A 16,056-nucleotide genomic window follows, 5' to 3' on the forward strand; every position below is an offset into this window, starting at 1 on the left:
ATATAGATTACTAGTTTTTCTTAAGAAATTTGCTAATATGTTATTTGTTTACATACAATATAAAATTAAAATTTGACAGAAGGATCTTATTTTGGGTCCATCATTTCTGAAATATATAATTATTTGAAATGGTCATCATTAAATGACATTCTGTATCCTCATACTCAAAGCACTACACTAAAAGGTAGATGAAGAAACTGGCACATATAACATGGAACACACAATCAATCATGCAAGTAACACATCCTGATGCCAGATAATCTTAATCCACTTTTGGTGTATGTTTTGTTGTACAAGTGAAAACAAGCATTTTAAACACAGTCCTTACTTTTCAAGTGCCTATGTTGAAAAATCACTTAACATTTCTGTCAGTTTTCCTAAAAAATGGATTGTAACAAGAAATGAATTTGTATACATGTAAATATATATGTAACCTTATCTTCCCTTTTTCCTTACCTTTAATTCAGTTCATCTTTCATCTAGTACACCTGATAAATACTAAAATTGTTGATTACCTTTCTTTTAAGCAATTATGAGAATTATCAAATTCATATTTACAAAATGCATAGGATTATAGGAATTTTAGAGTTAGAAGGGATCTTAGAGGTCTAATTCAGCCCCACCATTTTTTCGGAGGAAACTAATGGCCTAGAGAAGCCAAATGACTTGGGCTGCATAGGTAGTGGTCAAGCAAGGCTTCAAACCCAGGTTTTCATATGCCAAATCCTGTGTTCTCTTCCACTATACTACATTTCCTCTTTGGAATAAAAGTGAGAACCATAACCAATTAGTTATGATTTCAAGGAACAAGTTCATCCCTGGATAATATACCTGCATTTGAACCATGGCAAAATAACTGAATATACAGAGGAGCACTAAATGTGTGTTCCTGGAAACACTGTTTTTACAGTATAATATCATGGAAGTGATTTATAGTATATGGGTCAGTAGTTAGAGGGGAAAATGTGGAGACCAGTTTTGATGAGAATATAGATCACATATTAGCTAAGTAAATTAGTTTAATACCATAATTTACATCTTAAAAGATTATGATGATACTATTATTCAGATATGTGTAATCTGTCAACAATAACAAGATGTGTAGTCCGTTATTTGGAAAGTGGCTATAACTGGCTACAAGACAGCAGGAAGGCTATCAGTCACTGGTTCTACCTCTTTTTCTCTTTTCTCACCTCATGGGGAGTATAACACCCTTGCTCCCAATGAACTCTGATTGTTACACACTTGAGCGCTGTTTTCCAGCATTCTGCAGCTATGACATATCACTTGAAACTGAGTTTCACTCTATTCTTACAGATTTCCTAGACTTGGCAAACTTGTAATTATCCTCCTTCTGCACTCCATATAGCAGTTGCTGTCATCCATCTGCCACACACTTACATTTCAACAGAGCGAAGCTACTGAGGGGATTGTCTGAATGTTAGTGGAAGGTTGTGCTTTAGGACCTTGATGTTAAGTGATATCACTTTGCAATTTTATGTTTAAATGTATATTCTAAGGGATAATGAAACTTCTCATAGCATTGTACAAGAATCTGAATGAATGGAACAAAATGACATTATCAGCAGAACAAGAACAACATAATATAAGAACATAGGGCTAAAATCTTTTGAGCTCACTGCTATGACCTCACCAGTATTTACTTATACAACATGAACCAAAAATCTTAGTGAAATTTTAAGCCTTCATAACTTCAGAATTCAAAATTAAAAAAAAATTGTAATGTTAATTATTTCTTTAGTTTTATGAACTTTTGTATATTTTTAATTTTAACAAGATGGAACACCCAGTCATTATGTACTATGTGTGTTTAAATTTTCTGGATGATGCTTTGTCAGACTGGTGAATTAGGCAGAGGAGGTCATTTTGCTTGGTCACCTTGTTCACCTGTAATGGTAATGGGGATTTGAAGATCTTCCCTGTGCCTTGTAATGGCAAGCAAACAAGTACTTAGTGCTCTGTTTCAAGTTGAGTTTTCCTGATTATATCAAGTTTTTGTTAAAAAAAAAAAAAAAAACTTGTGAACCCACAGTGGTAAGAACTTGCTGATGCAATAGGAAGGGATGGGGCAGGGAGGAGCTAATGATCATATATAAGTAGAGGTCTAGGCTGGAGAGAGTAGAATTGAGAACAGAATTTGTGCTGGCAGAACTTAGAACGGAGAAGAGAATTGAGAAGAACTTAGCAGAACTGAGAAGAGAACTCTTGTGGTGGCAGAGTCAAGAAGGAGAAAACTTGTGGTATTCCAGCACTCTGTTTGTCTGTTCTATCTGTGTTGGTTTTTGTTTGTGATATTTAGTACAGAAGTTCTAGGACCTTACTGGAAGCCCTGAAAGAGGTTTCTGGTTGTCTGCTTAAAGAAGTCCTGGAAGAGGGTTTTGGAGGTGCTGGGACTTACTGATGATTTGTGCTGACCTCTTGGACCTTGTTTGTGGGTCTGTGTTGATTTCTATACTGATGATTTGTGTTGAATTCTCAGATCTTCTTGGTGAGTCTGAGTTGATTTCACAGGCAGATAGTGAACTGATGATGGTGCCAGCAACGTGCATGAATATTATTGTGGCTCTGTCAAGTTTTGTCTTCCCAGAAACAGGAACTGTGAAGGACTTGAGGTGGACTGGACACTATGATCTTTAATATGGAAAGGGAACTGGACAAGGAACTGGACGAGGAGCTGAGAGCTGCCTGCCTTTGAATCCAGGTGACAGTTGGATAGATTTGGGCAGGAGCTGGGGCCATGGAAGAGGAACCATGGAATCTGAGTCAAGCCTTGAGTCAAGATGACTCTCCTTGGGTATCTAATGTAAACTGAGAAGATAATGACTTACTGTGGCCTAGGGGGTGGGAGGAGTTTATACTCTATATCCTGTAACCCTTCAGGATGATTGAATTAAGGATGATTGGAAACTAATCTTCAATTAAGATGAAAGAAGACTTTGTGACTGAGAGATTAAGACAATCTGACCTAGGGGTGGAGAACTATGACCTTTATACTTTGTGTCCATTAAGGAGGCAAGCTTCCTTAAGGATGGCTGAATTAAGGACTTACTTAATGATTGTACTTTGTGTCCCTTAAGAAGGCTTGCCTCCTTAAGGATGATTAAGTTCTTACTGAATGATATCTTTTGCTTAAAACTATGTGAACACTTTGGTGAAAACTATGTGGCCATTTTAGTGATAAGTTGTTATGTCATAACATTGTGAATGCTATACTTTGATTTCTGTGAATGTTTTGCTTTAATTTACTGCTGAATAGAGAGTTCACTATACTATATAACCAGAACCTTGAAGCTGTTCACAGCAGCAGTCCTCTGGAAAGCTGCTCATGCTTGGCTTTATATCACCTTATCTATCTCTTTTAGATTTTTTCTTTGGGGGGGAGGGGTAACATCAAAATTATTATGTATATATCAAAACCTTAATCTTCAGATAATCTTCAGGTTGAAATTACAAAGGCAATCCCTTCAGTCACTGAGCAGAAGATGATAAAAGCTTTTTACTTACAAAGTTTGAGAACTGAATAGGGCAATGTAGAACACAAGATGATGATTACAGTGAATATTCATAAGAAAGATCAATAATTACAAATGCAAATAGTTAACCTTTCAAATGTTTCTTTTAAAGTTTGTAGCATTTATACTTTTTAAGTAGTGAAAGATTAAAATTGAACTAAGATTTTGGCCACTGTGTTTCAATACTTTTAGAAGCAATGTTTGCATCTATGTAGTTATTCCTTCCATAGTCACAGATTGTAATCTTTTCATGTAACTTGGTATGCAAGTGAACTAATGTAGCCAAAATCATTCATTACCTAGCGGCCAATTTTCTGATAATGAATCTATGAACCTTACTGATCTTCATATGACACACACAGTTTGCTACCAGGTCCACACCTGAAGTCCTTTCAGTATAGTAAAATCTGCCAAAGCTTGTATTCTACTGGCATAGCCTTTGAGAACCCAGAATCACCTCTATGCCACTTTTTTTTAATCACAAAGGACTCTTGGGGGGGGGGCACTAATATTTATCAGCATTTAAATGATGTAGAGAGGTTGGGGACTATAAAATATATGGTACTTAAACAGTTAAAAGACAGACCAAGGAAAGGCAAGTATTTCACTTTCCTCTTATCATATCTGCACATAAAAAGCAATATAAAGACAGGAGTATTAAATAAATAGTCCCAAGGAATAGTCAAAGACAGAAAATTTCATAATAGAAAAATAAGAGTTGGCTGGATATCTTGTAGTCAAAACAGCCATACTGATTCTCTGAGAAAACAGTGCTGCTGGGAACCCTTTCGGACCTTTCTGGATTTGGACCAGCGTAATCCTTGGGGTATCTTGTCCTTTTCCAAGCTAGAATCAGAAATTAGTATGATTCTGAAACAGAGGATTTGGAACTCCTGGATCCTTCTGTGAAAGGTACAATTACATAACTAACCACGGATGCTCTGCTACAGTTAGTACTTGCTCTCAAAGTCTGGTGCCTTCCTAGGGCACTAAAATTAGGATTTAAGCAACATAATGTTATTATAAACATTTTTGCTAAATTTAAGAAAACATTCAGTTACTGCCTTGACTAGAACTCTTGCAACAAGGGAAAAAACCAGCTAGAGCCCAGATATCCAACTGGAGATAGCAAATTACTAGTTTTTAGTGGTCAGCAGTGTGGCAAAATAGTACAAAATGGAGTATGCTTAGAATTAGTTTTCAGTTGAAAGTAATAACTAGTATTTCCTCTGCCATTTGCACACCAAGATCGGAAATGGGTAGTTTGGCTAAAGGGAAAAATAGAACACTAGTAAAAAATAAAGTTGTTTTTGTTTTGCTTGGGGGGGGGGGGGTTGGTATAGCCTAAGAATGGAAATAAGTCACTTTCTCTTCTAAGAGAAAAAGAAGGTACAGCTGAAAGTTTCCCAGCAAAGAAGTAAGGAAGAGCTGAAGGTAAAAATCAGTTTCCTCTGGTTAGAACTTATGCAGTCTTCCTATACAAGCAAGTCATTATTTGCATGAATGATAAGTAATACATGCACACACTGTCAACACTGTCCCCATTTAGCCTCATAGTTGGAAATATTCCAAGTTCACATCAGTTGATAAGCTTGGATACCTTGCAGCAGCCAAATCTTTTTTCTTAGTGAGTCAAACTAGGACACCTTTATAATTTGGATTCATTCAGAGGATTCATTCAGCAGTTGCCCTGAGAATTAACTTATGTCCTACAGGCCACACTGGGGATTTCCTGTTCTTTGCATCCTAACAGCAGCTCCTAAAGAATATCCACATCAATGACAGTTCTAAACACAGAAACACATTATCTTCTGAAGTAGGGATTTGCTGTGTGAATTTTTTGCCAAATGAACACATTTAAAAAGTACTAAGGGAACTGATTTTTTGAAATAAAAAACTATTCAAAATGCATACATCTGTAATACTTTGAAAAGAAAATATTTATTCATTAATTAAAAAAAGTAAGCTACTAACCTCTGAAGTTGCTATTTCAGTAAAGGTATTTAATGCTCTCTCAACATTAGCTTTCTGCTTGGTTGCCATTAGGCAATAGTTCTCCATTATTCGAAGTTGTATATGACCTTGGACAGTCTGAGGCTTTAGTTCTTTGAGGAGTTTTTCAGCTGTTCTCACAGCTAACTGCACAGATTCTTGTTTCTCAGTGGAATTACTATATAAAAAAAAAACAGTATAACTCTCTATACATAAATACAGAGAAAGACAGAGAGAGGGGAAAAAAATCCCTCCTGCTTACTAAATAAGGTTTTCTGAAATTGGAATCAGATCATCATGTAAGTGGCCTTGTTTAAAAAAAAAATGGCCACATAGTCTTTTCTTAACACAATGGACATAGTAAAGAATGTTGAGAATGTTTTTAAGACAAGATGAACTTAGCTCTTAATGAGACAATGTCTATCAATTCTGATTTCCTATGGAATAAAAAGACAATTTATGTGATATTTGTGTGCATGGTAACACCTCTGTGTTATGAATGTTAGTTTAGTAGACATTATAAACTAGGGAAATTAGCAAGCTAATATTATTAGCATGAAAATGTCAGGATAAATATTTGTAGTAACAGCAAATTCCTCACATGTGACATTGTCAAAGTGTGCCTTTTAGGTAGCAATAGCACTTTGGTCATTAAAGGGTTATAGATTTCAGCTGCAATAGAACATGGAATGCCCAATGACATTTCATTTACTAAATATTTTGTAAACAAAATTTATTAAAATTAGTCATGAAAGATGCCAATTGTCTCCCCTTCACCAAACCCAAAGGACATTTTTCAGTCCTCATTCTCTCTGATATCTCTGTAGTACTTAACCCTGTTAATTACCCCTCTCCTTTGTTAAACTTTGTCCCTCTCTGTTTTTGTGACACTATACTATACTGGTTCTCTGTTTTTCTGATTGCTTTTTTTGTTCGTTTGTTTAACTCCCTTTTGTTCTTCTTCAGTGTTTGCTTTACCCAAGGCTTGGTCCTTGGCCATCTGTTCTTTTCTCTAAACTCTCAGCACTGGGGGTCTCAAGTGTTCTCATTCACTCTCACTGTTAAAATTATCTTCTGTATGCAAATAACATTAAAATCTTTATTTTTAGCCAAAACCTCTTAGAGTTCTGATTCGCATTTCCATCTAGTTACTGTGCATTTCCACTTGGATGTTACATCACATGTAACATTATACTCTCATATACCTATACTTCACTTTCTACTGCCAAGGTTGTGGTCTTACCAGGTCTTTACCATCTTATGACCTGATTACTGAAATAACCACCCAACTGGTTTCCTTATTTTTAACCTTCAATCTATTTTGCATACTATTCAGATCACTTTCTAAAAACACTGCTTTTATCCTATCATTTCCCTGCTCCTTGAATTCCCTATCCTGCTATTTAATAAATAATGTCTTCTGTCTCCAACCTGCCTTTCCAATCTAACCTCCTATTATTCTTCTCCATCCCTGGCTTACTCTAGTCAGGCTCATCTAGTTGGTTCCCCAAACAAGACTTCAGCCTACTCATATGTGTGCTTCTGCCATGTCCCTCCACCACCTGAAATACCCTTCTAAATCTTACTCATGCTCCAAAGTTCAGTTCAAGTTCTACTACCTCCCTGGAAATCTTCCTTAAGCATTATAAGCCACATAAATCTCTTTGCATCCTGAATTCATTTCTTGTCTTGAGATTCATTTTGATACTTAAAAAATTAAGTATTATCTTCCAATGTTACTAAATTATTTTATCAGTGTAGATCTTATCTTTCAACTAGATGGGAGGCTTCCTGAGGTCAAAGATCATGTCTTATATTTTTTCTTTGTTCTTAATGATGCTGTATGTTGGAGAACTGAAAGCACATATTTGTTGACTCATAGTCAACAGCATTGACTCACAGTTGGCTACTATTTAGATAAGAATATCTTAACTAAAAATTCTACAATTTACCCAGTTTTTTTTCCAACTAAGTAAATCTATTTTAATTCAATATATGATTATTGCCTACTATGTATAAGGCAGTATATTCAGTGATGCAGGGGATTAAAGATATATGTCACAGTACTTTCTTCAAGTAATTTATAATCTAATGGGCAGATAATAAGATCACAAAGAACTGTAACACAAGTATGAACAAACTAAATCTAAATAGATTAGAAAAGCTATGAGAGTTCCACGGAAAGAGAGTTCACACTTTAGTGGGGGTAGGAATCAGAGAAGGATTAATGGACGAGGTGGCATTTAGAAGGTACTTGGAAGAGCTATTGGCAGAAAGAACATAAATGAAGATGTGAATAGAGGAGAGCTCAAAATACTCAACTCAGCAAGTTCAGTTTAATTGGAATGTAGAGTACTGAGAAGTTAAAATGATAGGAAATAAGGCCAGAGAAACAAATTTGAATTCCACTCTGAAGAGTTTGGACTTTATTCTACAGGCAATGGGAGCCATTTAAGACCCTTGAATAAGCGAGTCCCAGGATTAGAGCTGTTCTTCTGGAAGATGAATCTGGCAGTTATAGCTAATTTTTACAATTAAAGTCTGTTCTGATTTAGCGAAACTCCAAATGCTTTCTCTGCCTCTTCTCCAGAGTCCAAAAGGTCAATTGTGTAGTTAAGATCAGCTTTTCTGACCTTTTGGTAATACTCTCACTAGAATATTACTTTTCCTTGTACACTGGCTCCATCTCTCCTAATCATGCTATTAAAAATGAAAAGAGTGATGGCTTTTCAGTGACTCACCCTAGGTCTCCATCCAGATTTTCAAATACTTCACCTCCAACAGTTTCATTATCTGGGTTCAGACATATTTCTATCATGTTATAAATGGCATTTTGACCCCAGTCACTGTCTTTCCGGGCTTTATTAAAATGTCGAAGTGCATCATTTGGTTCTCCAGTATACCTTGGTAGGGTTAAAAACAACAAACAACAAAGTATTTATTGCTTTTTTCCTTCAAGTATCCAACTACTATGATTAAATGTCCAATTAAATTTCTATTTGATATGTCAAATATAAAGTGTAAGAATATTTCACGATGTTCAGATTATAGAATAAAAAAAGTGAGTTTCACAATGGCAGAATTAAAAGAAACCACTATAAAGGAAATTTATTTACCAAAGATAAAGTCCTCTACAGTAATGAAATCCTGGCTCAAATTTGGCTCTGGCATTATGTTTCTCTGCCATCAAAAGAAATCTTGGAACATCTTCAAGTTTTCCAGCTCTTCTTAGTAGATCAATTAAGCGAGATAGCGTTGTGTAATTATCTGGCAACACAATATTTAAGATATGAACAAAATGATAAAGTTTTAAACGTACTTGAAAGTATATTTCAAAGGTAAACATGAAAAACATATTGTGATGGATGGATAAAAATGTATTATTGGATGACTGGATGAGCAATTGGATGGAGGTGTTGGTTAGTTATACTGGTAGCCAGCCTGATCTTGTCAGTCAAAGTCTACACCATCAAATTTGGAATATATGCATTCACTGGGATTTGTCACTCTTTTGACATCCAATACTCTTTTATATTTATATAAATGTATTCACATATTTATATTTTGTATAGAATTATAAATATATATACACATATATATATTTTAAAGTTTATATTTATATGAGAGGAAGGGTAGGGATGCTTGCTGTCTATAAAGGGTCTGGCAGGTAACTTAGTTGTAGATGACAATAATCGATAGTTGGCAAACTAGGAGTTCTATATCTTTATCTTTTTAATATAATCTGATATAGGCTCTCTATATATTCATATTAAACCTATGTTCACATTAATCATGTTGTAAAGAAGAAATTAGAACCAATGGGAAAAATCATAACAAAGAACAAAAAAGAGAGAGTGCAAATAGTATGCTTCGATCTGCATTCAGACTTCATGGTTCTTTTTCTAGATGTGGACAGCATTTTCCATCATAAGTCTTTTAGAATTGTCTTAGATCCTTGCATTGCTAAGAAGACATAAGTCTATCAAAGTTAATCACTACACAATGTGTCTGTTACTATGTACAATGTTCTCCTGGTTCTGCTCACTTCACTCGGCATCAGGTCATATTAAGTTCCAGGTTTTTCTGAAGTTTTCCTGCTCTTCCTTTCTCATAGCAAACAGTATTCCATTACAGTCATGTACTACAACTTATTCAACCATTTTCCAACTGATGGGCATCCCCTCAGTTTTCAATTCTTTGCTACCACAAAAAGATCTGTATAAATATTTTTTTGCACATGTGGAACCCTTTCCCATTTGTGTGATTTCTTTGGAATACAGACCTAAAAGTGGTATTGCAGGGCCAAAGGTATGCACAATCTTTTTTTTTTTCTCTTTGGAGGGCAGGGCAATTGGGGTTAAGTGACTTGCCTACAGTCACATGGCTAGTGTTAAGTGTCTGTGGTCAGATATGAACTTAGGTCCTTGAGTCCAGGGCCAGTGCTCTATTCACTGTGCCACCTAGCCACCCCCATGACTGTCTTATAGCCCTTTGGGCAAAGTTCCAAATTGCTCTCCAGAATGGTTGGATCAGTTCATGAGTCGACCAACAATGCATTTAGTATTCAAATTTTCCCACATCTCCAACGTGTATCATTTTCCTGTTTTGTTATGTTAGCCAATCTGATAGGTGTGATGTGGTACCCTCAGAGTTGTTTTGATTTGCATTTCTCTAGTCAACAGTGGTTTAGAACATTTTTTTCATATGACTATAGATAGCTTTAATTTCTTCATCTGAAAATTGCCTGTTCATATCCTTTGACCATTATCAATTGGGGAATGACTTGTATTCTTATAAATTTAACTCAATTCTGTATATATTTTAAAAATGAGGCCTTTATCAGAGACACCAGCTGTAAAAACTGTTTCCCAGCTTTCTGCTTCCCTTTTAATTTTGGTTGCATTGGCTTTGTGCAAAAACCTTTCTATTTACTGTCATCAAAATCATCCATTTTGCATTTCATAATGTTCTCTATAGCTTTTTTGATCATAAATTCTGCCCTTCTCTATAAATCTGACAGGTAAACTATTCCTTGTTCTCCTAGTTTGATTATAGTATCAGTCTTTATATCAAAATTGTTCACTGTTTTTGACAATCTTGGTATATGGTGTAAGTTATTAGTCTATACCTAGTTTCTGCCATACTGTTTTCCAGTTTTCCTAGCAGTTTTTGTTAGTGAGTTCTTATCCCAGGGTCTTTGGGTTTATTATAAAGTAGATTACTATAGTCACTATTTTGTTTAGTGTATCTAACCTATTCCACTGATCTACCACTCTATTTCTTAGTCAGTACCAAGTAGTTTTTGATGATTATTGCTTTATAATACAACTTAAGAGCTGCTATAGCTAGGCCAACTTCCCTTGCATTTCTTTTCATCAATTCCCTTGATATTCTGGACTTTTTGTTCTTTCAGATGAATTATTATTTTTTCTAGCTCTATAACATAATTGTTTTGGTAGCTTGATTGGTATGGTACTGAATAAGTAAATTAATTTAGGTAGAACTGTAATTTTTATTATATTAACTCAGCCTACCCATGAGCAAGTATTTTCCTAAGTATTTAGATTTTACTTTATTTGAGTGAAAAGTGTTTTCTGATTGTATTAATATAGTTCCTGGGTTTGTTTTAGCAGGTAGACTCCCAAATATTTTATAATGTCTACAGTAACTTTAAATGGAATTTCTTTTCCTATATCTTGCTGCTGGGCTTTGTTAGTAATATATAGAAATGCCAATGATTAATGTAGGTTGATTTTATATCCTGCAACTCTGCTAAATTTATTATTTCAAGTAGATTTTTACTTAATTCTCTAGGATTCTCTAAGTATACCATCATGTCATCTGCTGCTTTGCCTATTCTAACCCTTCAATTTCTTTTTCTTCTCTTATTGCTAAAGCTAACATTTCTGGTACAATATTTAATAACAGTGGTGATAATGGACATCCTTGTTTCATCTCTGATCTTACTGGAAATGCTTCTAGTTTATCCCCACTACATATAATGCTTGCTGATGGTTTTTGATAGATGCTACTTATCATTTTGAGGAAGACTCCATTTTATTCCTATGATCTCTTATGTTTTTAATAGGAATGGGTATTGTATTTTGTCAAAAGTTTTTTCTATATTTATTGAGATAATCATATGATTTTGTTGTTTTTGTTGTTGATATGGTTAATTATACTGATAGTTTTCCTAATACTGAACCTGCCCTAAATTCATGGTATAAATCCCTTACAGTCATAGTATAAGATCTGTGTGATATATTGCTATAATCTCCTTGCTAGTATTTTATTTAACATTTTTGCATTGATATTCCTTAAGGAAATTGGTCGATAATTTTCTTTCTATTTTAACTCTCCTTGGTTTCGGCATCAAAATCAATTTTTGACATGAAGAAATTGGATAGGGTCCCTTCTTTACCTATTCTTTTCAAAGAGTTTATATAGCATTGGGATTAGTTGTTCCTTAAATGTTTGGCAGAAATCCTCTTGTAAATCCATCTGGTCCTGGAGATTTTTCCATAGAGAGCTCAATGTTGGCTTGTTCAATTTCTTTTTCTAAGACAGGGTTATTTACATATTATATTTCCTCTTCTGTTAATCTGGGTAATTTGTATTTTTGTAAATATTCATCCAATTAACTTAGATGGTCAGTTTTATTGGTATATGATTAGGTAAAATAGCTCATAATGATTAATTTCATCTCCATTGGTGGTTCATCTACCCTTTTTATTTTTGTCACTAGCAATTTTTTATTTTTTTTAAAGTCATATCAACCAATGACTTACCTATTTTTTTCCCTTCCCTAAAACCAGCTCTTAAGTTTTATTTATTAGTTCAATTTTTTAAACTTTCAATTTTATTAGTCTTTCCTTTGATTTTCAGGATTTACATTTTGGTGTTTAATTGGAAATTTTTCATTTGTTCTTTTTGTAGGTTTTTTAGTTACATGCCCAATTTACTGATCTGCTCTTGTTCTCTTTTACACATTCAGAGATACAGATTTCTCCCTAAGTACTGCTTTGGCTATACTCTACAAATTTTGGAATATTGTCTCATTATTGTCATTTTCTTTAATGAAACTGTTTCTATGATTTGTTCTTTGACCCCTTCATTCTTTAGGATTAGATTATTTAGTTTCCAATCAATTTTTAATCTATGCTTCCTTGGCCCTTTATTAAATGTAATTTTTATTCAACTACTGTCTGAAAAAAGGTGTATTTAACATTTCTGCTTTTCTACATTTGGTTGAGAGGTTTTTATACCCTAATACATGGCCAATTTTTATGATGGTGCCACATACAACTGAGAAAAAGGTATACTCCTTTCTATTTCTATTCAGTTTTCTCAAAGTCTATCATATCTAACTTTTCTAAGATTCTATTCATCTTCTTGACTCCTTTCTTATTTACCTTATGGTTAGCTTTATCTAACTCTTAGGGGGGAAAGTTTAAGTTCTCCACTAGTATAGTTTTACTGCCTTTTTCCTCCTGTAACTCATTTAACTTTTCTTTTAACAACTGGGTACCATGCTATTTGGTACATATATGTGTAGTATTGATACTACTTCATTGTCTATGGTGCTTTTTAGCAAGATGTTGTTTTCCTTCTTATCTCTTTTAATTAGTTCTATTTTTGCTTTTGATTTGCCTGAGATCATTACTGCTACCCTCCACCTTTTCTACTTCAGCTGAAGCATAATACAGTCTGCTCCAGCCCTTTATTTTAAACTGCATGAGTCTGTTTCAAGTGTACTTCTTGTAAATAACATATTGTTGGATTCTGGTTTCTAATCCACTCAGCTATTTGCTTTTGTTTAATGTGTAAGTTCATCCAATTCACATTCATCATTATGATTACTAACTGCATTTCTTTTCATCATATTTTCTTCTGTTTATCCTTTACTCTCTCTTTTCATCCTTTGTCTCCTCTAAAGCCTTCTTTGCTTCTAACCACTGCTTTCTTTTATTTGCCTCTTTGATATCCTTTTCCCTCCTTTCCCTTCTGCTCTTCCTCTTTTACTTCCTTGTTGGGTAGGAAAGATTTCTATTACCAGTTGAGTGTGTGTGTACATACATGTATGTATATATGCGTCCCTGTTTCTCTCTTATCCTCTTTTTTTTAACATCATCTTAATGTAACTGACTCACTCCTGCACCTTCTATGTAGGATCCTTCTAACTGCCTAATAATGACAAAGCTCTTACAAGTTACATGTATCATCTTTATGGAAGCTTTGCTCCAGGTCCAAAGGATTACTCATGAATAGAGGTGTCTCCAGATGCCCCTGTTTTTAGATGGCACTGAAATTATTAAATGAATTCCCAGAATATTACAGAGAGTGTTGATAAAAGAGTTCTATAGACACAAAAAACAAATTAGCCTAGCAATCCATATAGGAAAGCTAAAGCAGATGAAGAATTAGACGGACAGGCTTTTGAGTTAGTACATGAGTATGCATACCTTGTGTGAATACTGGCAAATGGATAATCATCAGGACCCAGAAATGAGTAAGAAGAGGAAAGCAGGATATGTGACATTTGAGAAATTGCTCAAAGTTTGCAAGTGATCCTGAGCTCCCAGTACCTCCTTACCCAGGGTGGAAAAGCCCATCTTTTCAATAAAGTGTCAATATTCTCCTGGTGATCCTATGTGGCTATAAATCATGGAATGTCATGATCTCTACCAATGTGCATAAGTGGAGTATTCCCAGAGATGATAATAAATTCATGTATAAGTTAAAAAGTGAAGTTAATGGCATATATGGTTGTCTAAATACTCATCTACATTTTCATTAAATACACTTAGTGGTATCATTTTTACTTCTTTGAGCTGTCTATACATCACAAAATACTAACTGCGCTGATTATACTATTTCAGGATCACCTATCACTTAAGTGAAGTCACAGGACCTTGGAACAACTGAAAAGCTTCAACCACAAATCCCTTTCAATGACAGAAATTTCACAGACATGCATATTAAGTATTATTTTAACAGCATTCCAAAAAGATTATGATAAATTATTCATGTCTAACATCTACTAGAACAGGAACTTAATATTATTTTTACATTTTGAAAGTATATTTAGAAAATATTTACCTGGTTTGCGTTCTAAAAGCTGTTGGAAATGAAATACTGCTTGTTCATAGTCCTGTTTTCTGAACATGAGATCAGCCATCATCTGCAAAAGTAAATATTAATAGTTCTAAAAATATTGTCACATATTCAAAAGTGTTTTCTGTGACAATGGATTTATCAACATGAAAAACATAGCCTGAAAACATGAAGAAAGTACAAAGATCTATGAAAAAAAGGAGTCTTTTTTTTGCCCTCCAGCATACAAGTGGGGTAATGATTCTAGCTCTCTTTAAAACAATAGGAGCTTTGCTCTGAGATTAGCATGGTGGGAAGTAATGAAAGATGAAAACAGGGTCCTACCATTAGCATAAAATTAAACTTTCATCAATTAAATGTTTCTAGGCATAATTTAAAAGGACTGATTGCCTAAAATGTTTGGTCCAAAAGCAAGCAGACAAGTACATTTCACTCTCACATCATTGAAACTATTCTAAAATGCTACCCAAAATTGACAGTGGAAGAGGTAAAATAGTATTACCATTGGCTACAGTTTAGACTAATACCTTAACAGAATTAAAAATTAACATCCTCATGTGTGTCTTTTTTTTGTTTATACTTTTAATAGTGGGCATCTCTTGTGCTTTTCTCCTTAGATATTTCAATAAATGCATCAGATTACTGAATATATAGATAATAGTATTTCAGTCTTGGAAGACTATAATCTAATCTTTTTATTTTTTATAGGAAATTAGGGTCTAGAAAGGTTAGATGATCTGCCCATGGTCATATGGATAATAAGTGGCAAAATGAGGGTACTAATCCCTTTCTTAAAATTCCCAGTTGAGTGATGAATTGTGTCACTCTCTGGATGAGGGGACTGGAGTTTGAGAGAGAAGAGGAGTTGACTTTCTAGGAATTCCTAGTGCTTTCCTTGTTTAGCAGTGCTTCAATCACAGGATGGTTCTTCTATAAGTCAGAAGGCTATAGGAGTCCCTGGAGCACTCCAGGGAGTGAGGGTTGAGTTTTCCATAAACCATAAATGTTGTCTCCTTACAATAGAGTCCTGACTCTAGGGTCCTTCATAAAGTGGATAATTGTTATCTGTCTCCACTGGGGAAGGTGAGACTGATCAGTGCAGGAAAGAAGAGTGTTTTTGATTGTTTATTGGCTCTTTAAGTCCTTTGTGTTTAGAGTTTTTTGTAAGGTAAAATAAAACCTGCTCAGTATTCAATGCATTGTTAGTCTGAGTATTTGTTTTCAGGAGAGCTGAAAGCTCTTTTACTTTCTTTTCTGCAGAGACCTAGACATGAGCTATATTATGATGTTCCCAAGGGAAGTCCTGGCTGACATAAGCCCAAGAGAAAATTTTGTGAGAACCCTTTCCCTCTCTCATGAAACCCTTGCCAAAACTGAACCCAGTCCCTGTAAACCCAGACATTAGGTCTGGACTCCT

The 16,056-nt window shown here is 34.6% G+C and overlaps 1 protein-coding gene across 1 annotated transcript in view; it reads right to left on the reverse strand.

The window, feature by feature from the left end:
- Positions 1–16,056, reverse strand: part of TTC21B (tetratricopeptide repeat domain 21B) — a 98,874-nt gene that overhangs the window by 6,397 nt on the left and 76,421 nt on the right. The window contains exons 22-25 of the mRNA XM_069080289.1: positions 14,625–14,706; positions 8,642–8,792; positions 8,267–8,428; positions 5,508–5,703 (exon numbers count right to left, since the gene is read on the reverse strand). Of these exons, the coding sequence (XP_068936390.1) occupies positions 5,508–5,703; positions 8,267–8,428; positions 8,642–8,792; positions 14,625–14,706 (591 nt within the window). The remainder of the gene's footprint in view (positions 1–5,507; positions 5,704–8,266; positions 8,429–8,641; positions 8,793–14,624; positions 14,707–16,056) is intronic.

Source organism: Petaurus breviceps, unplaced genomic scaffold (genome assembly GCF_028583685.1).
Source record: "Petaurus breviceps papuanus isolate PSGF00001 unplaced genomic scaffold, PetGlider_PUasm1.0 91133, whole genome shotgun sequence".
In the NCBI taxonomy this organism is placed as follows: domain Eukaryota; kingdom Metazoa; phylum Chordata; class Mammalia; order Diprotodontia; family Petauridae; genus Petaurus; species Petaurus breviceps.